Source organism: Ahaetulla prasina, chromosome 2 (genome assembly GCF_028640845.1).
Source record: "Ahaetulla prasina isolate Xishuangbanna chromosome 2, ASM2864084v1, whole genome shotgun sequence".
Classification (NCBI taxonomy): domain Eukaryota; kingdom Metazoa; phylum Chordata; class Lepidosauria; order Squamata; family Colubridae; genus Ahaetulla; species Ahaetulla prasina.
In genome coordinates this window covers 93,337,087-93,363,024 of record NC_080540.1, presented here as the reverse complement: position 1 = coordinate 93,363,024, position 25,938 = coordinate 93,337,087, and the positions used below count along the sequence as shown (strand labels likewise).

At 38.0% G+C, this 25,938-nt stretch overlaps 1 protein-coding gene across 3 annotated transcripts in view; it reads left to right on the top strand.

The window, feature by feature from the left end:
• SPOCK1 (SPARC (osteonectin), cwcv and kazal like domains proteoglycan 1) overlaps window positions 1-25,938 on the top strand; it is a 617,584-nt gene that overhangs the window by 569,519 nt on the left and 22,127 nt on the right. For all 3 annotated transcript variants that reach the window (XM_058170294.1, XM_058170293.1, XM_058170295.1), the window contains exons 7-8: window positions 3,292-3,408; window positions 21,625-21,846. In XM_058170294.1, coding sequence (XP_058026277.1) covers window positions 3,292-3,408; window positions 21,625-21,846 — 339 coding nt within the window. The remainder of the gene's footprint in view (window positions 1-3,291; window positions 3,409-21,624; window positions 21,847-25,938) is intronic.

Here is a 25,938-nt window from a genome sequence, read left to right as displayed (position 1 = left end):
TACCACTTCTGCCCTCTGCTATGCTTTCTCTCCTTCTTGCTCAGTTTTTAAACTATTTTTAAAAGTGTCTTGCACTAAATAAAAATCCAATTTCCTAGCTTTGTACAACACAATGACATTCCTTGGGCTGTATAGAGATAGTTCAGGGACTATATTAGAATATGCAGTGAACAGAGATATTACATTGTAAGTTATTATGTGAAGCATGTCCATTAATTCATGGATTACTGTGTGAAACATGGAGGAAAATCATCTTTTGTATTTGAATAATGTTACTTAATTTTTTGAATGAACTCATGTGAAGAATAATAAAATGGCTTGAATATGTGAATTCTATCACTAAAGATAATGAAAAGCTGGAACATCTTTTCTGTCCTTTCTCATAAATAATGGATTCTGCTGGCCACTAATCGCTTAGCAGAAATTTATAACAAAAAAATTATATATTCTCCAATAAACATGCATAACAGAAACGAATAGTAGATTTATCTAGATGTCATGAAAAAATAGTAAAACCATTAAGAGATTGCAGAGAGATAATTATTATAAAGGACTTTCACCAAATAAAACAGTGTAATTGTGATCCTATTCTGAAAAATCCAAGAATTTAACATGACAGCATTTCCTTTATTATTGCTTGGCAGAATACCTGCATTTAATGTACCGTATATACTCGAGTATAAGCTGAGTTTTTCAGCACGTTTTTTGTGCTGAAAAACGTCCCCTCGGCTTATACTCGAGTATATACGGCTTATACTCGAGGTTTTTTTTTCTTCTTTTTTTCACATTATACCGGATGGCGCAAACTTGGCGGGCTTTTGCATTAGCGCGGGGAAGCCCTGCCGGTGCAGTGAGAGGGCGGGGCGGGGGAGCCGCCAGCCTTCTCGGCTGAGGGAGGGAGGGTTTCCCCGACCGGTAGCTGCCTCATTTCCCACCCTCGGCTTATACTCGAGTCCCCAGTTTACCCCAGTTTTTTGGGGTAAAATTGGGGACCTCGGCTTATACTCGGATCGGCTTATATTCGAGTATATACGGTAATTATTAAATCAACAGTCTTAATTCCTGTTTCATATGCTTACATTTGTCCTATTACTTCATGCTGTATGTAGCTAAAAATTAGCTACTTGAGCATACATACATACATACTTTCCTAGTTAATTAAAAAAACTAGGACCAAGCAAATGATAAGCTAAAATAATAAGCAAAAGTATGGGAGGGATTCAGATGCACCAAATTGCTTTCATGTGTTTCATTTAAAATGCATGAATTCATCTTATTCAAAATTCAAAAGACATTTAGTAGTACACGTTAACTGAGTAAATTTTCATCTAGCTGATGCAGTTTCTCCCTGGTGTTTAGTTATTCATATTGACATCACAAACCTATTATTTAAAACTTACCTTTTGAAATTTGAACTTGAAAAGGGAATAAAATTCTGATCATTGATCCTTTTTTCTCTCCTTTCTTAATCATCCAAGTTTTAAGGCTTGAATAAAATATGTGTTCAAGAAACTGTATGATTGAGAACTAAAGGATTAAACAGACACTTGACCCCTGATTGGGAAGTCAGTGTTTACTATTTCTGTGCTATTTCAGCGTAATTATTTCTGTGAAATATATTTGAAAGAAAAATCAACCAGAAATTCAAATTATGTAAATTCTGGCTTTTTAAAAATTAATATGAGTTTAAGAACTCAGTTATCAGTTTTTGTCTTAAACTAATTTTATTACACCTGAAATAAACACTTTGTTTGAAGAATAGTTTATACCCTAAAATCAAAAGACTCTTATTCAGTATTACATAAATCTAGAATAAAATGGTAAACTGTTGAGATCAATTCCATATAATTTTCTTGGAAACAATATTGAAATAGTTTGCCTTTTAGGATTCCCCCACTCCAATTGCCTGTCTTGGCTACAGTTTACAATTTCCAGGTAGGTCTCCCATCCAACATCTACCCAACTTCTTAGTTTTTCAAGGGCAGGTTGTTACTGTCACCTAGTAGGGTGCTGCATCAATTACAACAAACATTTTAATATTATGGGAAGACAACTTGGATGTATTGGATTTGGATGTAGGAATCAACAGGGAATTCTTTATGGTGTAAAAATCCTTTTAAATTCCTTTTATTTTAGAAATCAAGAACTGACTATAAAGTTAATTATAAATGGTGGAACGCCTCCTTAGAATTGTTTTATTTTAATGTGTTGATTGCATTGCGGGGATTATGGTCAGATTAGTACATGTTCTATAACTGCTGGTAGTAACCATGTGGTTCTTAATGTTGACTGATAGATCTTAAGAAAACTGGAAGGCTTAAAAAACAATATTTAATAATTGATGTTAGTGTAAACTTATTGTTTATTTTTCCCAAGATATATAAAATGGTGCAATATAAGACATTAATTTAATTTCTGATGTAAATTGCTATTTTTGCTATAACAATGCTGGCTGGAAAACTGAAGTTTAGCTTCTCAGCACTGGATGAAAAATTAACATCACATGAAGAATGATTTAATTTAAGGTTGCTTTGTTCATGCTTGTTCTTTTTTTAATTACACCAACAACACACTTTCTAATGAATTACTTCCATCTATACAAATTTTATTTTGGACAGAATTATTTAATGTTTCAGTATTAAAGATTACAAATGCATAAAGACACTTACGCACAACAGTGTGTGTATGCTTTTGTATACTTTTCTACCTCTTTATTTATAATGACTTATATTTGAAATGCTTTAGTGCCTGCTACATGTTTAAATAAACTTTAACAATAGAGAAGGGATTTAAAAAATGCCATGGAACTGGAAAAATGAAACCTTACATTAAAAGATTTCCTACTGGCATAGCAATAACTTTAAACTAAACCAAACAAGGTTATAAATTATATCCAGGGTCTTGTTCTAATAGCAGTGCTATTTTTCCCTACTGCTGTTTGATTGATGTCCTTTCTTGGAAGATCTAAAAGGTGATACCTATTACCAAAAAAACAAAATAGAAAAATCCCACACATCACTGAGAAGCAACAGAAGATGGATTTGTGTCCAGATTGTACATCATAAATTAGGTCTCCCATTTAGCCAAAATTCAAGCATAATAATAAATCTTGTGTTGCTGCTTTGTGTGTTCTTGATGCACTTTTACCCTTTGACCTGCTGTACAATTTCTGTTTGAATTCGGTGGCCTTGGAATCAAAGTTTATTCTTCAGGCAGTAAAGAAAAATAATCTTTGATAAGGCTATGTTTATGATGATATCTGTCATGTAATTGCTGTCATTCTTTTTGCAGCTTGCACAGACAAGGAACTGAGAAATCTTGCATCCCGTCTAAAAGACTGGTTTGGCAGCCTTCATGAAGATGCAAATCGTGTCATCAAGCCAACAAGCTCAGATTCAGCACAAGGCAGTAAGATGACAAATCTGAGAATACAATTTGAGATATATTCACAAGTTCAACAAGAATAGCAATGACAGCTATGTTTTTAAGTGACCCAATAATGCCTTAGCACATATTTCCAGTCCTTTCCTTCTTTTCATTATGTAGGGAAGCAGGGTTCATGTAGCCAGAATTGCCATTTTAAATACATTTTGAAAATAAAATAGTTTCTTGTATAATGGTATTGTATTCTCTTTCAGCCCCTAGGGATTCCAGGTTCTTACCCTCTAGGCTTAAATGAGAAAGCTGAATTAAACTTGGAAATTTACAGAAATTAAACTATAACAAATAATGAGGAAGGATTCTAAAACAGAAGGACAATCAATTCATGGTATAACATTTAGTAACTTGTCTTGCTACTTGTTACTTTCAACCTTCTAAGCATGAATTAATCTAAGATCTACTTTCAAATTCACATAGTTTTGAGAACTGAGGTTTTAGTTTTAGGGAAGATGCATAAGTATAGTTCATAATACTTTTGTGTCTTGGTATGGATCAATGTCTAAAATTCCCCCAATCTTCTTTCTTAATCTGTTATGGGGAGTTATTTGGTAGGGCAGGGACAGAAAACAGAAAACAACTTTGTTTACAGTATCAAGCCCTAAAAGTTAAATACTGGAGGATATTAGGCTCAAAATCTTAGGTGTTGATGTTTCTGACAAGAATTTACAGGCTGTTACTGGACTCCTTCTCATAAAAGCATTAGAAGGGACTTGATGGATCCCATTGTAACTAATGAAATACATATAGAAAGACTACAAGATGGACACAAGGAATTGTTTATCCATGCTATTGTTCATTACTTTGTTATATTTATTATCTTTCCTGAATGGAGATTTTCCTTTTATTTTATTATCACAATTTATTTATTTAGGATATGATATATCATATATGGCCTAGCAATATATATGAACATTTCATCTAGATTAGTAGTACATAATAAAATATAAATGCTAAAAAGATCTATATTCAAATATCAATGTTTAGGTCATCTAACCACTGAAGTGCAGCATCCTTTATATTTTTAAAAATCAGTACACGTGTTTGAGTTTACTGGACTAAGTGAAAGTGAAACTCAAATTACCATTAAGTTTCCTTGGTTGAGGATAGATTTCAGTTGGGTTTCCCAAGCCATATTCCATCAATTTAATTGCAACATTACTCCAACCCTTGTATTCAAAGGCATCCTGACGGAATTATATAGCCAACGTCTCACCTATACATACTATGTTAGTCAGAATTTGCACAGGCTATCCTCTCATCCGAACACTGGATTCTGAATTTTAAGGAGACAAAATATCTCAAGTTACTCAGTCTCCGAAAACTATTGAGTATTGAACAACCATTTCTACAGCTTCTAATAAAGAGATTAAACTGATATTTAGCCACCACAAAAAAGTTCAGAACTTGGTATAAAAACAGAATTAAAAGGTGACTAATTGGTGTGATTGGCTCAACTGCTTTGACAGTATAGGTAGTCATCAACTTATAACCATTCATTTAATGACCATTTGAAGCTACAACAGAACTGTAAAAAAATGACTTATGGCCATTTTTCACACTTGCAATTGTTGCAGCATCCCCATGGTCAAAATTGGGATGCTTGGCAAATGGCTCATATTTATGATGGTTGTAATATCCTGGTTACCTTTTGCGACTTTGTGACCAGCAAAGACATCAGGGAAGTCAGATTCGCTTAGCAACTGCAAGAAAGGTCATAAATGGGACAAAACTCACTTAATTTGTCTTGCTTAGCAATATACATTTTGAGCTCAATTGTGGGCATAAGTCAAGGATTACCTGTACTAAATGTTGTTAATCAGTGTTTCTGAACTTTCAGGAATTTTAATATATGTGAATTTCAACTCCCAGAATTCTCCAACCAGCATGGCAATTACTAAGAATCCTAGGAGAAACACTACTTTCAGAAACACTTTTCTAAATCTTCTGTGTTATCCCAGAACCACTGATCATTAAACCAGATAGTTATTCAAGAGATACTGTTTACACCAAGAGAACACAAAATGGAAACAGAAAGTTCACACGCCCAGGATTTGGACTCATGTTATCAGTGGGAATCAGAGCAAATATCTAGGAAAATGAGGCACCAAGATAACTCAAGAAAAGCAAGAGTTGTGGCCCTAAAAACATTAAGCTATAGCTAATGCAAGGAATGCATATGAAGAATAATATTGAAGTCCAGCCCAATCAAACACAAATGCAAACTTTAACATAGAAGTAAAAAACAATTGTAGAAGAATATATCATCCTGTTTCTGTGAGCCATAGCTATTGCTAGAAATAGATGAACTAGAGACTCACCCCAAAGGATTTGTTTCAGCCAAAATCTGAGACAGCAAAGTCTGATATGGGCTCCAAAAGAAATGCAGTCAAATTCTAGCTCACTGAGCAGGTTGAGTGAAGGACATGGATTATTGCCTGAAAATTGAGTCATGACAACTGGAGATATTTTCTTGTTGGTTTGAGATGTTTTGCTGCCCATTCAAGCAGCTTCTTCAATCTGAACCAGGTGGTTAAGGGGAAATCTAAGTAGACAGAGAGTTCTTGGAATGTGTCTCCTCCTAAAACTAAAACTTTTTCAGACTGAAGAAGCTGCTTGGATGAGCAGTGAAATGTCTCAAACCAACAAGAAAATAAATCCAATTGCCATGGTTCAATTTCCTGACAATTCTTCCTGGATAACTGGGAATTTTCATCGATGACATGGAATATTGTTTTTTGGGAACTTTAAAACTTTAATTGAATATTTTATAAGGGCATCCTTATAAAGACAAATCTGTACACTACATAACAAGCCCAAGTTTCATACCACAGAATATTAATCATATCTATATGGCTGCCCAACTCACAAGAAGCAACTCTGGGTGGCATATAGCACTCAGTAAAACAGCAAATGTCATTGGAAAAATATAAGGCATAATTACACATAAACAAAGAGCGCTGAAGAAAGGGCAGGTAAAGCTCTAATTATAATCACCTGCCAAAAGACCCACAAAACCCTGATTATGAACCAAAGCACAGGGCAACATAAAAAGGCCTTTGGCAGCCCTGCTATTTCTCACACCAGCCTGGTAGATGTCAGTAAGAAGAGAAATAAATCTGCCAGTCTGATATTCCCTTCTTTCAGCAGTGGGAAGCAAATTTTGCTGAACCTGTCAGCAAGTTCCCAGCTACTCATGATAGACTTCAAATCACAAAAACCTATATGTTCCTGACACATTCTCAATTGGAAACATCACCTTAGCAAAATATATATTTTTAAACATACATTTATTATGAAGCGTGCAAGCCCATCTCTGTGAGCAAATTATCTCTGAGGTCTTCTCTGTACAAATGAAAAAAGGCAGGATATTTTTTTTAAAAAAAACACGTTTCTTTTTGTGGAATCATGAGCATTGGAGAAAAGTTGGCTTCTCCCTTGAATCAGTGACCCAATCTAGAACCTATACAGTATGTGTACCATAAAACCTTGCTCTGCTTTTGGACACCTGTAATTGTTCAGATGAAAAGAATTCCATTTGTGATTCTTGAACTTCAAACATTCATACAGCTATATCAAGCCTTTTACTCAGCAGATCCTTCCACACACTTTGTACTTTTTCAGTTGATATTATAAGGAGCAGAATCACATTATTCAGTGTACAGGTTTTATAATTGTACACATTTTGCACTGTGGCAAACATACCAAAACTTGTGAAAAAAGTATCATTTTAGACAAGCACACTTTTACATTTTACACACATTTTTTCACAAGTTTTGGTAGGTTTGCGACAGTGCAAGATGTGTACAGTTATAAAACCTGCATTCCATTCCATGCATTAATGCATGAATTACAGGTCAGGGCAACTTGATTCAGATGTAGATCAAAGGGCTTTTATGTCTCCTCTGGACATACAGACTACGGATAAAAATTTTATTTAGAATTTCAACTTATTCTGCTGGATGTATATAGATTCTTCATACATACATACATATATATGAATGAACAGAAAGAACTGATTGGCAATCACTTGTGATACAAATTAGAAGTACATTTATTATCTCAGTGATGTCTACATGAACTAGGCATAAGGCACTTTCTTCTTATGTTTAGCATCAACTTGTGCTTTCTTTTACAATCCTCCCTGACATGAGTTATCAGGATATGCTTATGAAGCTGTAGTAAGCATATAACCCCCTGCCCCGTAAAGTGTTGTTTATATGGCTTTATGGTCAGATCGGGGTTTCAGCAGCTTATGACCAGTTCTGGAGAACCAGTAGTGGAAATTTTGAATAGTTCGGACAACCGGTAGTAAAAATTCTGACTGGCCCCACCCCCATCTATTCTCTGCCTCCCGAGTCCCAGCTGATCAGAGGAAATGGGGATTTTGCAGTAACCTTCTTTTGGAGTGGGTGGGGAATGGAGATTTTACAGTATCCTTCCCCTGCCATGCCCACCAAGCCACGCCCACCAAGCCATGCCACGCCCACTAAGCCTCACCCACAGAACCGGTAGTAAAATAAATTGAAACACACCACTGTTTATGGTTTTCAAGCAAAGTTCAGACATTTACAATGTTGGGAGTATGTCATGGATATTATCATTAATAGCTGGAGCATCTTGCTGAGCATGAGAAGTTACAGAGATGCTATTTTTTAAATCAAAAATTGGTGAGGATGTGCTCCCGAATATTCTAATTTCCTAGAGTGCTTTCTATTACCACCACCATCCATGTCACATTTGTATTTTTCTACATAGATGTGTCACATATCCAAGCAAAATACTGCAGTCAGCCATCAGTTCTATTTTCTAAAAATGTCTGTGAGGCTCATGTGACACCTGGAAACATTACTGGAAATAAAGATGTAGTTAGAGATCAATATTTTGTTTCCTTTCTTAAAAAAAGGAGTTGAGTTGGGTTAAGTTGAACTGAACTGAACTGAACTGAATTGAATTGATATTTGGCCAAGTGTTATCAGACACACAAGGAATTTGTCTCTAGTGCAGAAACTCTAAATGTACATGCAAAGCAACAGATAATGATAATGATAATAATAATAATAATAATCTCAGTAAAAGAAACTTTTTTTTCTTCTTTAACAAAATGAGACATAGAAGGAAGCACCATGAATACTACATTGAGGATTAAAGTTTTAAAGTGACTTAAGGATAATGGGAAATGATGGGTTAACCTTCTTTGGGTGCATCACATGAGATATTAAAATGTTGCTATGAATGTAAATATTTAAAACAGTCAAAAAAAGTAAAAGTATTCTAACTTCAAATGGGAATATTGACAAAGATTTAAGTACTAGCCTTCTTCTTTTACAGACCTTTCTTTCTTTCTTTACAGACCTCCTTTCTTTCTTTGCAATCAAAAGAATATAAGCCAATTTTTGGATACCCAGAGAGAAGTAGCACAATCTGACAACTACTTGGCAGAATCAAAGTCATGTCTTAAACTAGCATTCCTAGATTTAGTTGTGAGATCAGTTCAGATTCCTTTTGTCTCTGTTCTGCTGTTATTGTAGTATATTTACTAATATTTGCTTTCTTTAGCTTTGTTCTGTTTTGTGAGACATATGTCCAGAGTCTAAAATTCCATAGTCAAAAGTTTTCTATTCTGTTTTATCCATCATTGTATTACTATTTTATTTTTAGTCCCTATTGTTCTCATTTAGTGATTTTATCCTGTGGTGAAGGTTGTAATGAACACACTGAGATTCATTCCCTGCAGTTCAATGTGCTAATTGTTCTCTACAGATTTAGAAATCAGGTGTTTCTCCACCCACTTTTGTCTCCATGAGTCATTGGACTAGAAATATGAGAATTAACATCTGTTTCTTGTGAATGCTGTAGAAGATCCTGTTCTATACCGAATTTGTCTCCTCTAAAATGATTTTCTCCAGAATTATCTTATTGTCCTTGAATAGCCTTCAATAGTGAGTGATCTTGAGTGGGCCTCATTCCAGATAATGGTTCAACTCATTTATGATGAGCTGATTCACAAGAATCCTTTTGAGGCTTGGGAGGGGAAAAAAACTTTTCCGGATGCACACCAATAATTCACTGAATTACAGTAAGGTTTATTGTTCCTTTTCAAGTCAATAATTTGTGTTTATCTCTTATGTATTCAGTAGATGTAATTTAATAACCTATGCATACATTTCTACACAAATTTTACAGTTTAATTGATTCTTTATTCTTTCCCTAATCCACACAGGGAAAGCTACAGCATGCATTTCAAAATTGCAACTTTGGTATACTCACTCTCTTAGGTAGCTTCAGTATGTCTTGGGCTTGTTTAACCTGGAGAGGAGGAGGAAAAGAGGGGAAAATAACTCTTTCCTAAACCTTTTGCACCGCTAAGTCTCAGCAGTCTTTTTTATCAGTCCCACTGCTCAGGAGATAGATCTCTGCTTGCTCCTGAAAGATCCTCAGTTGCAGATTTCTGTCTAATTATTCCTGGATTAATACATCACCTCCAGTCCACACAACACATATAAAACACCAACAATGCCCAACTACCTCCTCTATTGCTTAATATATCTATCCTAATCATATATTCCCAAGAGACAGGTGGGCCTAGTCCCAGGTATATTCTAATTAGACATGGATTTGATAAATAGACCCTCCCCGCAAAAAAGCCCTTTAAGTTTGAGGCCAATGTACAACTCTATCCCAATCAGAATATCTCACCCTGCTTGCTTGCCTATCTCATCAGAAGAAGTTTTTTTTTAATTTCTCCAGTGGGGATGGAGGAGAAGATAGAAAGTGTGTAGTGGTTAAGATACTAGGCTAGAAACCAAGAGACTGTGAGTTCTAGTCCTGTCTTAGGCGTGAAAGCCAGCTGGGTGACCTTGGCTCAGTCATTCTTTCTCAGCCCAACTCATTTCACAGGTTGTTGCTCTCAGGAAAATAGGAAGAGGAAGGAGTGTTAGGTATGTTCACTGCTTATTTATAAAAAAAAATAAAGGCAGGATATTAATAAATCAATAAATTAATTTTGTGTTCTAGCCAGAATTTTCTTGTCCATGTTTTTCTTATAATTCCTAGACTGAACCAATACTGGCATTGCATGGAATTTTCTCACAGTGTCTCCTGGTATAAACTTTTATATTGCCTAGCACCATACATCTAGGCAAGTTTTTGACATCTCATCTTCATCAAATCATGTTTGTTTAAATTTATTTTAATCTGAATCGATGATGTCAAAACAGGAATTATTAGCAATAAGTTTGTACTTCCTCCCCAGATACTTGTTTTTAATTTTGTTTCATTTTTCCTGAGAGCTGAAAAAAATGAAAAATTAAATTTGGTTACATAATTCTTTCTTCAAGAAAAGGAATGGTGCTATGTAACAGGAAGATTTTCTACAGAGGATCACAATAAATCTTATAAGTCCTATAATTCCTAGTAGGTGATGCTTGCCAGGAAAAAAAAATGCATTACTGCTTTCAGGATGTTATCAATCACTTCCTTGTTTTAGTGCTATATTGGGGCACTTTTGTATAAGTTGGAGGAACTTTTCTTGTCCTCAGCTACCCTCGCTAGGAAACAAAGAACTGAAAAGGCAGAAGAGCAGGCAGGCAGCATTTATTTATTTCTAAATTAGAAACCAGGAACTAGCTATTGTGCTTGCACAAAGAATATTGTTGTTGTTGTTAGTTGGAAGTCATATCCGACCCCATGTACAACTTTCCTCCAAGCCTTCCTGTCCTCTACCATCCTCTGGAGTCCATTTAAGCTCATGCCTACTGCTTCAGTGACTCCAGCCAACCACCTCGTTCTCTGTCGTCCCCTTCTTCTTTTGCCCTCAGTCTTTCCCAGCATTAGGCTCTTCTCCAGTAAGTCCTTCCTTCTCATTAGGTGGCCAAAGTATTTATTTATTTATTTATTTATTTATTATTTAAATTTTTATACCGCCCTTCTCCCGAAGGACTCAGGGCGGTTCACAGCCAATTAAAATACACAATGATACAATAAATACAATTAAAATACAGTTAAAAAACTTATTGAATTGGCCAAGATTAAAATTTAGAATAAAAACCCATTAAAAAACCCATAAATTTAAAACTAACCCAGTCCAGCGCAGATGAATAAGTGAGTTTTAAGCTCGCGACGAAAGGTTCGGAGGTCCGGAAGTTGACGGAGTCCTGGGGGGAGTTCGTTCCAGAGGGCGGGGGCCCCCACAGAGAAGGCCCTTCCCCTGGGCGTCGCCAGACGACACTGTCGCGCCGACGGCACCCTGGGGGGGCCCTCTGTGAGAGCGCACGGGTCGGTGAGAGGTATCCGGTAGCAGCAGGCGGTCCCGTAAATAGCCCGGCCCTATGCCATGGAGCGCTTTGAAGACGTTCACCAACACCTTGAAGCGCACCCGGAAGGCCACAGGTAGCCAGTGCAGCCTGCGCAGGATAGGTGTCACACGGGAGCCACGAGGGGCTCCCTCTATCACCGCGCAGCTGCATTCTGACTAACTGAAGCCTCCGGATGCCCCTCAAGGGAGCCCCATGTAGAGAGCATTGCAGTAATCCAGACGAGACGTCACAAGGGCGTGAGTGACTGTGCACAAAGCATCCCGGTTCAGAAAGGCGCAACTGGCGCACCAGGCGAACCTGGTGGAAAGCTCTCCTGGAGACGGCCGTCAGGTGGTCCTCAAAAGACAGCCGTACATCCAGGAGAACGCCCAAGATGCGCACCCTCTCCATCGGGGCCAATGACTCGCTCCCAACAGTCAGCCGTGGACTCAGCTGACTGTACCGGGATGCCGGCATCCACAGCCACTCCGTCTTGGAGGGATTGAGCTTGAGCCTGTTTCTCCCCATCCAGACCCGTACGGCTTCCAAGCACCGGGACAGCACTTCGATAGCTTCATTGGGGTGGCCCGTGTGAAAAGTACAGCTGGGTGTCATCAGCGTACAGCTGGTACCTCACACGAAGCCACTGATGATCTCACCCAGCGGCTTCATATAGATGTTGAACAGAAGGGCGAGAGAATCGACCCCGCGGCACCCCACAAGTGAGGCGCCGCGGGTCGACCTCTGCCCCCGCCAACACCGTCTGCGACCGGTCGGAGATAGGAGGAGAACCACCGATAAACGGTGCCTCCCACTCCCAATCCTCCAACCGCGCAGCAGGATACCATGGTCGATGGTATCGAAAGCCGCTGAGAGGTCTAATAGGACCAGGGCAGAGGAACAACCCCTATCCCTGGCCCTCCAGAGATCATCCACCAACGCGACCAAAGCCGTCTCAGTGCTGTAACCGGCCGGAAGCCGGACTGGAACGGGTCTAGATAGACAGTTTCCTCCAGGTGCAGGGGAAACTGATATGCCACCATACTCTACAACCTTCGCCGCGGCGGGTTGGAGACCGACGATAATTACCTAAAACAGCCGGGTCCAGGAAGGCTTCTTGAGGAGGGCCTCACCACCGCCTCTTTCAAGGCGGCCGGAAAGACTCCTCCAACAAGGAAGCGCCGTAATAGCCTGGAGCCAGCCTCGTGTCACCTCCTGAGTGGCCAGCACCAGCCAGGAGGGGCACGGGTCCAGTAAACACGTGGTGGCATTCAATCTACCCAGCAACCTGTCCATGTCCTCGGGAGCCACAGGGTCAAATTCATCCCAGACAATATCACCAAGACCGCCTCAGCCGTCCCGTCCGAATCGCCACAATTCTGGTCCAGACCGTCTCGAAGCTGAACGATTTTATCGTATAGATAACCGTTAAACTCCTCAGCACGTCCCTGCAACGGGTCATCCCGCTCCCCCTGGTGAAGGAGGGAGCGGGTCACCCGAAACAGGGCAGCTGGGCGGTTATCTGCCGACGCAATGAGGGAGGAGGCGAGCAACGCCGCTTCCTCAATGCCACTAGGTAGGTCCTAGTATAGGATCTAACTAGTGTCCGATCAGCCTCTGAACGGCTGGACCTCCAAGAACTCTCTAGGCGTCTTCTCCGGCGTTTCATCCCCCTCAGCTCCTCGGAGAACCAAGGAGCCGGTTGGGATCTGCGCCGGTCAGAGGTCGCAGAGGCACGACACGTCTAAAGCCCCAGCCGCAGCCCGCTCCCAGGCTGCGGCTAGTTCCTCTGCCGTGCCGTGAGCCAGATCCTCAGGAATGGCCCAAGCTCCGTCCGAAACCTCTCTGGGTCCATCAGGCGCCTGGGACGGTACCAACGTAGTGGTTCCGCCTCCCTGCGGTGTTGGGTAGCGGTCAGAAAGTCCAGGCGAAGGAGGAGTGATCTGACCATGACAAAGGTTCTGTGACTATATCTCTCAAGTCCAGATCCTTCAACCACTGACCAGAGATGAAAATCAGGTCCAGTGTGCCTCCCCGATGTGAGTAGGGCCATCAACTACTTGAGTCAGGTCCAGGGCTGTCATGGAGGCCATGAACTCCCGAGCTACTGTCGATGACGAGCCAGCAGATGGCAGTTAAAGTCCCCATGACTAAAAGTCTGGGGTCTCCACTGCCACCCGGCAAGCACCTCCAGAAGCTCGGGCAGGGCGGCTGTCACGCAGCAAGGAGCCAGGTACGCCACCAGCAAGCCCATCTGACATCTATGACCCCACCTCACAAAGAGGGATTCACACCGCAATCTGAGGTACAGTGGCCTCCTTCGGCTCTAGACTCTCTTTAATAACAACCGCCACCCCCACCCCTACCCTGGGCCTCGGCTGATGGAATGCACGGAAACCCGGTGGGCACATCTCAACCAGGGGACACCCCTTCAGTGCCCAACCAGGTCTCCGTGCGCCTATAATATCCGTGGCACCCCTGAATCAGGTCATGTATTAGGGGCCTTATTGGCCACGGACCGTGCGTTGCATAACATCAGGCGAAGGCCCAGGCTCTGAGGATCTTGACCATCCGGGAACGGGAGAAGTCAGGATCGGGCACGCGATCGCCTGTATACATCGAACGTGACCCCTAAACCGATGCGATCCCCTTCCGCCATATCTGCCCCTCCCACTTACCGTGCAAATGGACTCACCCTCATACAAAGGAACACACTCCCCTTAACCTCCGAACCCATTTGATAGTCGCCACGAGCATGCGCTGGAACTGGTTTCCCCGACGGGCTGCCCCATCACCCGCCCTATCCCTCCCCTTAAAATTCCCTTAAAATCCCTCCCCTTAAAATTCTTAAAATCCCCCAATAAAAAACGACTAAAGGAGTTCATTAAAAATCCCCTAAGCCTCCTAGATTTCGCATGCCATCTCTCGGGGTTCCAAAACCCGTCCTCAAGATGTGCCCTCGATAATGTGGAGGGCCAGACCTGCGAGAGAGGGGAGTCTCGCAGGGCAAGAAGGTCCGCGGTTGAAAATCTTCGCATGAATAAATAAAGTACAAAACGGTCAGTAGTCCATCCAGGCCGGTCAAAATGTCAAGGTGTTATTGTAGCGCAGTTGAGTTTCATCTTCAGGATCTGGCCTTCTAAAGAGCAGTCAGGGTTGATCTCCTCTAGGACTGATTTGTTTGTTCACCTTGCAGTCCAAGGGACTCGCAGGAGTCTTCTCCAGCACCAGAGTTCAAAGGCCTCAATTCTTTGGCTCTCAGCCTTTATTATGGTCCAACTTTCACAGCCATACATTGCAACTGAGAAAGCCATAGCTTTGACTATACGCACTTTTGTTGGCAGGGTGATGTCTCTGGTTTATTTATATATATATATATATAAATATATATATTTATATATATATATATATATATATATATATATATATATATATATATATATATAGTGTAAAATTGGAAGTGTCTTGGCGATGTTTCGTGAAGTCTCATTCGTCATCTTCAGGCTTCAGCCGTGCTTCTGGGAGCTGAAGCCTGAAGATGACGAATGAGACTTCACGAAACGCCGCCAAGACACTTCCAATTTTACACGGAGAAACCCAACAACCAAAGACCTATATACAAACACCCGTGAAAACCTCAGAAAATATATATATATATATATATATATATATATATATATATATATATATATATATATATATATATATATATATATATATGGATAGAAAAGGCTCTTCTGTCCCTGTGAACTTGACATTTAAAACAATAAAACAAGGCAAAGAATCTAAAATAATCCTTTTCTGCACATTATGTTCCATTTCATTTTATTGGTCTATTTCTATAATTTGTTTCGATAATTGACATTACTAACTTGAATCACTTGCCAAACAGTTTTGATGAAACACACAGTTTACAATTTTTACACCATACATTATGATCTTATGACCCTGTCAAGTCATAGCTCTATACCCCAAAGTAAGAAAGTAATTGTAAATTTTAGGAGTATTTTGAAAAAGTATTTACTATAAAAAAAATCCAGGCTTCAACATTCCACAAATTCTACAACTCTAATATGTGACTTTTTCATTGTATCTTTGGTTGGAGTGTTCCACTGTTCCATTAAACCAGGGGTCTCCAACCTTGGCAACTTTAAGACTTGTGGACTTGAACTCCCAGAATTTGCTGGCTAAGGAATTCTGGGAGTTGAAGCAGGGGTGAATTCCAGCAGGTTCTGACAAGTTCTGGAGAACCAGTAGCAGAAATTTTGACCAGTTCAGAGAACCAGCAAATACCACCTCTGACTGGCCCCAGAGTAGAGTGGGAATGGAGATTTTGCACTATCCTTCCCCTGCCATGCCCACCAAGCCACACCATGCCCACCAAGCCACACCCACAGAACCGGTAGTAAAAAAAAATTGGATTTCAACCGAGTTGAAGTCCACAAGTCTTAAAGTTGCCAAGGTTGGAGACCCCTGTGTTAAACTACATCCTGTATGTTATGCAAAAAAGAGCAAAAGCTGTTGTTATTAGTCTGTATGATTAAGAAGTATAGTCAGTTAAATTACTATTTGCATTATAAGATCTATGAAATGAGGCAGAATTGCCACTGGATTTTATTCATCTAAAATTACCTTGCAATGTTTTTAGTGCAAAAAATGCTCTCTATATTAGTCCTAGCTCCTGAAATAGGAAGCAATGTCTAGCAATTGAGGTAGTTTTTCAAAGCCTGTAAGTTTTAGGGCAGTATTTCTCGTTATCATAGGCAAGAAAATAATTTTTAGAATCCTCTCCTACAGTGCATAGAACTTACATAAAGTGAGTTATTCTTTGGGTGCATCACATTCCTACTATTGCTTACGCTCAGATAAATATGTATCTTCTGCAGAATTCATTGCTTACTTAAAATTCAGGTTGTTTAGGAAGAAACAAGAAGATATATTTACCATTTTTGTTCTTGGTGATTTAGAAAGCACAGGAAATTGTACCTTGCCTAATGTTGACATTAAAATCCACTTTAATGCGCTTGCAATTTTAAGTATCTCAGTAGATTATAGTCCTGAAAACATTTCCTAGCATTTACATTTTCAACAGCAATGTGCATTTATCCAGCTATTTTTCCTTAATTCTTTTCAAAATATCTATAAATCAAAATAAAGTAAATTTTCTAGAAGGTATAAAAAAACTTGTAATTATACATAATAGACATTGTATTAAAACTAGTATTTCCAAAATACAGTGAACATCTGTGTGCCATATCTGATCTTTGCAGTGCATCGTAACAGAATTTCAGGTAGTCCTCAATTTACAAGAGTTTGTTTAGTGACTGTTTGAAGATACAACAGAAAAAAGTGACTTATGATCATTGTTCACATGACTGTTACAGCATCCCCTGTCATGTGATCAGAATTCAGACCCTTGACAACTAACTCATTTTTATGATAGTTGCAGTGTCTCGGGGTCATGTGATTCTTTTTGCGACCTTCTGAGAAGCCAGATTCACTCATCAACCATGCTACTAATTTAACAAGTGCAGTGATTCACTTAACCACGGCAAGAAATATTGTAAACCGGGGTAAAATTCACTTACCAACCATCTCGCTTAGCAACATAAATGTTGGGCTCAATTGTCATAAACCAAGGATTACCTGTATGATGCCCATTTTTACCTCAATATTTCCATTCTATGCATTAAAATGTATATTGAAACATTGTCGATAAGGGCGGTGCTTTATTCACATGGAATGTACTGTGTCTTACAGAAATAGCTAATTTCTGCTCGTTTCTTTATCATCTTTCTTCTTATCCCACATTGTAATAAGGAAATCCCTTCCATTTCAGTCCCTTTAAAAACATTTCATGGTAGCAATCACAGCTATTCTTACTGGTTTTAAAGGCAACTACTCACTTCAACATAAAGGAGACATAAATAGTACAGATTTTTTTTAATAGTTTGATTTGCTGATATATATTCCAATGGATTAGACCACTCAGCTAAAATTCTAGGAATTGAAGTCCATACATCTTAAAGGTATTGTAGTAAAGAAACACTGGATTAGACTATAAAATTGCCTTTGGCTGCATTTAAGAGATGTGCTGTTATGTCTTATCCTTACTCAATTTTCCTAGGTTTCTGATTTCTCTCATAGCTTAGCCACACCATACAACAATTATATTAAATCTCTTGCATATTAGAAAACCAATAAACTGTGTACAGAATTTAGCATTGAAAATTATTTATATAATAGCCATTGATTTTATTATCCAATAAAGCAGCTGATTAATTTAATAGCAATCAAAGAGATTTTATTAGTGAATTAATCCCCTTAGTGTGTATTTATGGGAAGAAATGAGCAGGAAATGGAAATGACATCACTTTGTACACTGTGGAATTATTATAGAGAGAGAGATGGAAGGTTAATATTGGACCTGGAATATGTAATAACCTTGTTTTTAATATGCAAAATATCTCCTTTGGCAGAAAAAGCTAGAGAGAGGACATGTAAACACATTCATTTTAGATAAATTAAAAACATAAATTAATAGAATATTTTTATTGAAGTTTAAAATGTTAGTTATAGAAATTATTTTGCACATTTTGGACCATTTAGATTACTTGAAATTATGCCCATTTAGAAATGCTATGTTCCAGCTGACATCAGTGGATGTAAAGTTCTACAGACAAATTCTAGGATGATTCTGTAATATGCATATAAAGAAAGAAGTGAAGAGATTCCTCTCACTTGGAAGGTTGAGAATTCAATCCGAGATGTTTTTCTATCAGGGGTCAAGGAGAAAATATCTGTTGCGAACTCCATGTAGGCGTTAGGAAAGCATCCGGCCAGTAAACACTCAGCTCCATTCAGTTGCCCCAACTCCACCCCGAAACAAAGGGATTAAAGGGTCATAAAAAGGGGGGGAAAGGAAAATCATATAAGCCTCTTTATTGAAATAAAATGCTCTTATGAGATCATCATAAGAAAGGACTTCTCTGTTTTATGGAATAAATTGCATTAAATAATAATGGTTGACCCATGCCCATGGGCATCCTCAGGAGGAGCGAAAAGGGACAAATGGCATCTGCACTGTGACCATCACATAAATGAAATGAATTGTATAATGTGCATCATAAGTATGAAGTTACATTGAGGCATAAAATATCATTACAGGCTGAACCAGGTTGTAAATGATTCCTTTTGGAATAAGCACAACAAAAACTCTGTTGGAGTCACCCAAAAAACTAGCCAGCTCAGCATCCTTCTTCCCACCACTTCTGCTGCTTGTATTCCATGATATTATAAAGCATATTTGTCAATAAACAAATAGAGCTTTGGATATATCTAACAGATAACAGCCTAAAATTAATAATAAGTTTATAAACAATTTCTTGACTCACTTATACCTGATTCAAAAAATGTTTAATCTTCAATAGTGAATCAGACCTTTTTTTCTCCCAAGTTACTGAACTTCATTTAGCTAACAAAAATTTGCACTGTTTGAGATATTTTTGCTCAACCACATCACATGCTGCCAAAAAAACGGAGGATCCTGGAACTGTTGCTCAGACATCATCCGTCACTTCTCTAGCTTATCTGTTAAGTGCAGCCTGTTATAAAATAGCATTAGTGTCTGCCAAAGCCTCTTTTGATGGTTCTTCTTCAATGTCAGTGATGATCCTCATCTGGGTTTGCTACTAATTCTTCTAGCGAGGTGCCTTTTTGTTTCTAAAAATTAACATCTAGAATAGCGAGAACATTACAGAGCCTTTCTAGTTTTCAGGTTACTTCAGGTTACTTTCGAGTTTTCAGGTTACTTTCGAGTGATAAGAATGACCTTTACTACTGAAACATCGTATGGAAAATTCTGATACTGTACACAATATTTACAAATGGCAATGCAACTCTTTCTTTTATATGTCATGAGAAAATAAAGCTTGTTGATTGAACTTTCTGAGAAATGACCTACTGCCTGGTTACCATGAGTTCAAAACGTCCTACCTACCTAGATATGTAACTATCGCAGTAAACGGTTTGATAAATTGTGTGTCGTTCTTATCAGTAACCCGGAAAGAAAAAGCAAAGAGATGCAAGAGAAAGTGAAATTTTAGCGCGCACTTTGGTCTTGAAAGGAAGATGGGGAACTTGTCATATTTGGAAGTTGTAATCTTAAGAAGTTTCAAAGAGAGAAAATGTAATTGCATACTTTTCCTAGAAATGCAGGCTCATTTTTTCACAGTTAATTCTCATCCATGTACACCTGAGGTTTTAAAATGATTAAAATGATTCTGCCCCAAAATATATGCATGCCACTTATCCTTTCCTTTTAAAAAGAGAGAAGTGTTCACTAGCAGGTAGAATGCTGCTTTTTGCTTCCATAGCAAATGTTTTCAGAAATCAGATCTTGACAGACTTGAACATTGGGCGCTATCTAACAAAATGAAATTCAACAGTGAAAAAAGTAAGGTTCTACATTTAGGCCAAAAAAACAAAATGCACAGGTACAGGATATGTGGTACCTTGCTCAATAGTAGTAACTGTGAGAGGGATCTTGGAGTCCTAGTGGATAGCCATTTAGATATGAGCCAGCAGTGTGCAACAGCTGCTAAAAAAGCCAACACAGTTCTGGGCTGCATAAACAGAGGGATAGAATCAAGATCACATGAAGTGTTAATACCACTTTATAATGCCTTGGTAAGGCCACACTTGGAATATTGCATTCAGTTTTGGTCGCCACGATGTAAAAAGGATGTTGAGACTCTAGAAAGAGTGCAGAGAAGAGCAACAAAGATGATTAGGGGACTGGAGGCTAAAACATATGAAGCACAGTTGCAGGAACTCGGTATGCCTAGTTTAATGAAAAGAAGGACTCGGGGAGACATGATAGCAGTGTTCCAATATCTCAGGGGTTGCCACAAAGAAGAGGGAGTCGGGCTGTTCTCCAAAGCACCTGAGGGTAGAACAAGAAGCAATGGGTGGAAACTAATCAAGGAGAGAAGCAACCTAGAACTAAGGAGAAATTTCCTGACAGTTAGAACAATTAATCAGTGGAACAATTTGCCTGCAGAAGTTGTAAATGCTCCAACAATGGAAATTTTTAAGAAAATGTTGGATAGCCATTTGTCTGAAATGGTGTAGGGTTTCCTGCCTGGGCAGGGGGTTGGACTAGAAGACCTCCAAGGTACCTTCCAACTCTGATATTATTATTATTATTATTATTATTATTATTATTATTATTATTATTATTATTATTATTATTATTAAATGTTTTTAAGGAATGTGAAATTATGGATATTAATGAACGTAATGCAGAAAATTAAGGTGCCCTTAATGGTAGTTCTTGCTGTCAAGTTTTAGATAATTTGAAGGTATTAGTGCTACTTCTATTAAAATTGTGAGGGAGGAGAATGTGTATAACTCCTCTTTCAATTATAAATGCCAATTCCAGCAGCATTATACACTATAATTTAATGATTTTTTTGAATCACTGTAGAAATATATGGTTCTTTGAAAACCAACATTCCTTAAGTATAAGAAAATCACTTTATTTATTGAAGAGTGTTCCATTTAGGAACATTTAAACTGATTGAAAAAGTCTTTATTTAACTGTGAGCTATGTGCATCTTTATAAAACAATCATAATGCTATGATGCAGACTCTGAAGATTGTATCTACCATAGCTTCAACCCATGCATTTGATTTTCAGTTAGTTCTGAACTAAGATCATGTTCTATTTTCTAGCAACTCAGGAAGGAAAAGACAATGTGAAATCCAATTTTACAACCATTGTTTGCAAAACATGAGAATACAATGAATTGGAGTGAGATTTTTAAATATTTCTTTAGATATCTGTATTTTCTTCTCAGCTAGAATTTTTTTGTTCCTTCCTCTACAGGATTCGATACTAGTATATTACCTATCTGTAAGGATTCACTGGGCTGGATGTTCAACAAACTGGATATGAACTATGACCTTCTCCTTGATCACTCTGAGATCAATGCTATTTACCTTGATAAGTATGAGCCATGCATTAAGCCTCTCTTCAACTCCTGTGATTCCTTCAAAGATGGAAAGCTTTCCAACAATGAGTGGTGTTACTGTTTTCAGAAGCCTGGAGGTAATTGACCAAATTCAACCTCAGAAAAAAATGGATTACAAATCAGTATTCTATACTTTACTTCCAATAAAATTAAGAGGAAAAGAAGTTGTGATGCTTTGTATCGTATTTATAACCATATTTCCACAATACAACTGATGTGGTATTTAATAGGAGAAACAAGCAAAATCTGCAGTTAATTCTTTAAGAATGGTATTGATGTTCATATTCATGCATAAATGATTTGATGCCTCATCTATCTATTCATCTAGAGTATGGATGTCAAACTTGCCGTGTCACGTTGCCGACACATGATGTTTCGTGAGATTTTTCCCATTTGCAGAGCTGGGGTGGATGTGGTCTATGTGTGACGCATCCGGCCCGCAGGCCGCCAGTTTGATACCCTTGATCTAGAGAGCAGTGTTCACATGTTAAGGGCCTAAGGAGACCAAAATCCAAATATCTAATATTTGAGTCTAGTGAACAGCAGCTGTTGCTGAACAGTGCAAGGAGTAATGTTATGTCCTTCCCATGTGCACTACAATGTACAGAGCCCTCTCATTTCTTTAATTTTGTTTTTATTTATTATTATATTTATTGCTACATCTTAATAAAGTTAAACCAACTCTGGGTGACTTTTATGGGTTAAAACTCTTCAAACTGTTGTGTCTTTCACCACATTAGACAATCCTAGTAAATATTTTTCTGCTTTCTACCTCATGTTCTGTCAGCCTTTTCTTGATCACCCGTTCTCTTATTGAATATTATCTTCTTTTCCATTGACGTATCAGCCCTCATGATGCACCCAAAGTTTTATAGCTTTTGTCTTGCGATTTGACTTCTAGTGAACACTCGGGCTTGATTTACTCAAGTATTAAGACATTGGTTCTCTTGGCTCTCAAAGGAATGCAAAACAGTGCTTTCCCCGCCATAGGTCAGAGGAATTATATTCCTCTCACATGGTAAGCCATCCCTCACATCTGTACTTAATTAAAGAGAAGACCAGTGAGTGGACCATTCTAGCTTTTGATTCAATTGAAATGTCCTGATTTTTCATGAGAGTACTAGGACTCCAAACCTTTTTACTCATCATTAGTATTCTCTGATTCTCTTTTACATACTCCTCATTTTATCAGTTCTGGAGCCTAGAACTTTGAAGCCTAGAACTTCTATCATCTAACTGTTTATCTTAAATTCTTCTAACTTTCCGGCAGACATGATCTTTATTTTCTTGATATTCAAAGAAAGCCCGGCATTCTCATTCCCTTGCTTTAGCAATAGCAACAGCACTTGGACTTACATGCTGCTCCATAGTGCTTTATAGCATTCTCTGAGCGGTTTACAATGTCAGCATATTGCCCCCAACAATCTGGGTTCTCATTTTACCAATTTTGGAAGAATGTAAAGCTGTGTCAACCTTGAGACGGTCAGGATCAGACTCCTGGCAATGGAGTCTGATCCTAACCACCGTGCCACCAGGGCTTTACTTTTAGAGTAATGATCAGTCTTAGTTCTTCTTCAGTTTCTGCCTCAGAATTATCTCCAGTCATTTATTTTCTTCTATTGATTTTGATACCATTTGTTGAAATTAAATTCCATTCTCATTGTGGCATCCTGATCATTATAGAGACATCTTATTAGAAGAATCAGATTGTTGATTCTGAAATCTGCTTATTCAATTGTCACTTATCTCTATATAAAGTGCTAATCTTTTCAGAAGGGTTTTCAGCTATGTGTTGCTGGCGTGTGGTATTAAAAGTTATTCTGTAATTCTTTTAAATCTCCTGTTTTATGGATTGGGATTGGCCTTTTCCAGTCTTTTGACCATGTTTTTTATATATTAGTCAGCAAAGAGCTATCATAATCTTTACTGCTCTAATTCCACTTTCTTTTTAAAAAAAATTATTTTTATTAAACAGATTTTTTTTTAAAAAAAGACAAAAACAAAAACAAAAACAAAATATTAACACTTTCTCCTTTCCAACAGTTCTGCGTCGATGATCAATACTTAAACATTTTCTCTCTCTTATCCTAATGTATCTTTTATACATATATTTCTAATATATCATATGTATATCACTATAATATATTATTCTAATTATTTTATATACATATATACTTAGATATACACGTGTACCCAATTTCCTTTCCTACAATTTCTGTTTCTTCCTATTTGTTCTTCTATTTCTACTCTTAGTTTATCCGTTATTTAATCTTTCCTTTTCTTTTGTTCCCCTTTTCCTCCAACCATTTATACCATCTCTCCCATACTAAATAATATCCTTTTAATACCAGTTTCATTTGAGCACTCTATGGCAATTTTATACACAACTGGGGGTTTTCTAAGTGATAGTTATTTTATAATAATCTGACTTTCTCCTCAAGCACAACCAATTTATCATAAACTTCTTTTGTCTTGAATACAATCTTATCTAAGTTGGTTGTCTTGTACAATTTGTTCGTTTATTCATTCCACCTTTTTAAACAGTATTAGACAATGGTTCAGATATACAGTATTTCCTTACCTAAGTGAGAAACAGAATGACCACAGGTGGGTATCAGTCTTTCTAGTCTTGTTCAGTCTAAAGCATATTTCTATGATTAGCAGCTAATAGTCTGATCCACATTCAGCACCTTACAGTGTTTTACAAGTCAGCAGAGAATTTTCCCATATGCTGCTACATAAGATATAATCTATTCCATTACTGTGTTGTTCATTTGGATATATTCCGGTTATATAGCTGTCATTTGGGTTGCTGAAAGAATCTGTTAGCAACAAAACCAACCATTCTGCACAGAAGCATCAGCCTTTGCCTGTAGGTTCCTAGTTCATATTTTCAAATAATTTTCAATGGAGATTCATTTTGGATCTTTGCATCGTTAATATTTATAGCTTGGCCCAATTCAAAGAAACTATAAGTGGAATGCAGCATTAACATTTAGTCCTTTTCTCCACCTTTTGGCATAACAATTAGTCCCATAATCAATATACTTTCATTAACTTGACTTATAACATTGTTTGCTCCCCCAAAGTAAAATGGATTAATAGAAGACACCTGACTCTCCCCTTACCCATATCTGCTTATTGCCACCTGTATCCTTTGAGAGGGAGAACAAAAACGTTTATTGATATGCAGAGCCTGTTTGAGATCAAGGAACAGCTTTTTCCCAGATGAAAGAAAGGTTTTGTGTAATATAGTAATTTAAGATTATTTTCTAGTAAGTGCCATGATGTCTGTTTTGGAGCTGGTTTTTCCTATCCAAAAACATAATTTCAGATATGGAAGTGTTTTGCTCTTTTCCTTTGGCGGTTTCATTTACATTCTTCATTTAAAGAGAACAAAGGAGGATTGAATGGTGGCTTCAGAAAGACACCAGCCAGCCAGTCTCTAATAATACATTCAAGGATAAATTTATCAAATTTAATATATTCTTTTGTATCTTTCTTTTTTCCATTTCATGATGTATTAGTCTTTTTCATGCCATTCTCCTCTCTGTTAATACGTTTTATATGTTTCGAATCCTAATATTTCATTTTGAACAAAATATTCAGTTTTCATCCACATTTTTCCAATTTACTATTCTTTACTTTGTCCATATTTTTCTTGCTACACTGCATATTTGTACAAGCATAAACAAAGCTATTATTGCATAAGCAAAAGGCATCCACTCAGTGTTACACGGAATTAGAAATGTTTAGAGTATTCTGCAAAGGCTGGGAATCTGTTTCCACATCCTCAAAAACAGCTCTATATCAACATGACACCTTCTCCATCCCATCTGTTTCAGTAATAGTCTAAGCAGGAATAACAGATGCTTTGGGGCTGCTTCTGAGAGAAATAGAGAACTATTCCCATCTGAAGTATCCCGTACAGATTTTTGCAAACAATCTAACAAAATTTCAGTCTTCGTAGACATTCAGCGTACAGTTAGGGATGGGAGGCTTAGGAATGATGTATCTGACATACCCACAGCAGAAAGGACTGTCCTTCTCCACTGTAGGACCAAATTTGTAAATCATGCATGGTCTGCTATTACAAAACACACTGTGTTCTATCACATAAGAACTTTGTTCCATTGATTAAGCAGCAGGATGCTCCGTAAATACCCGGA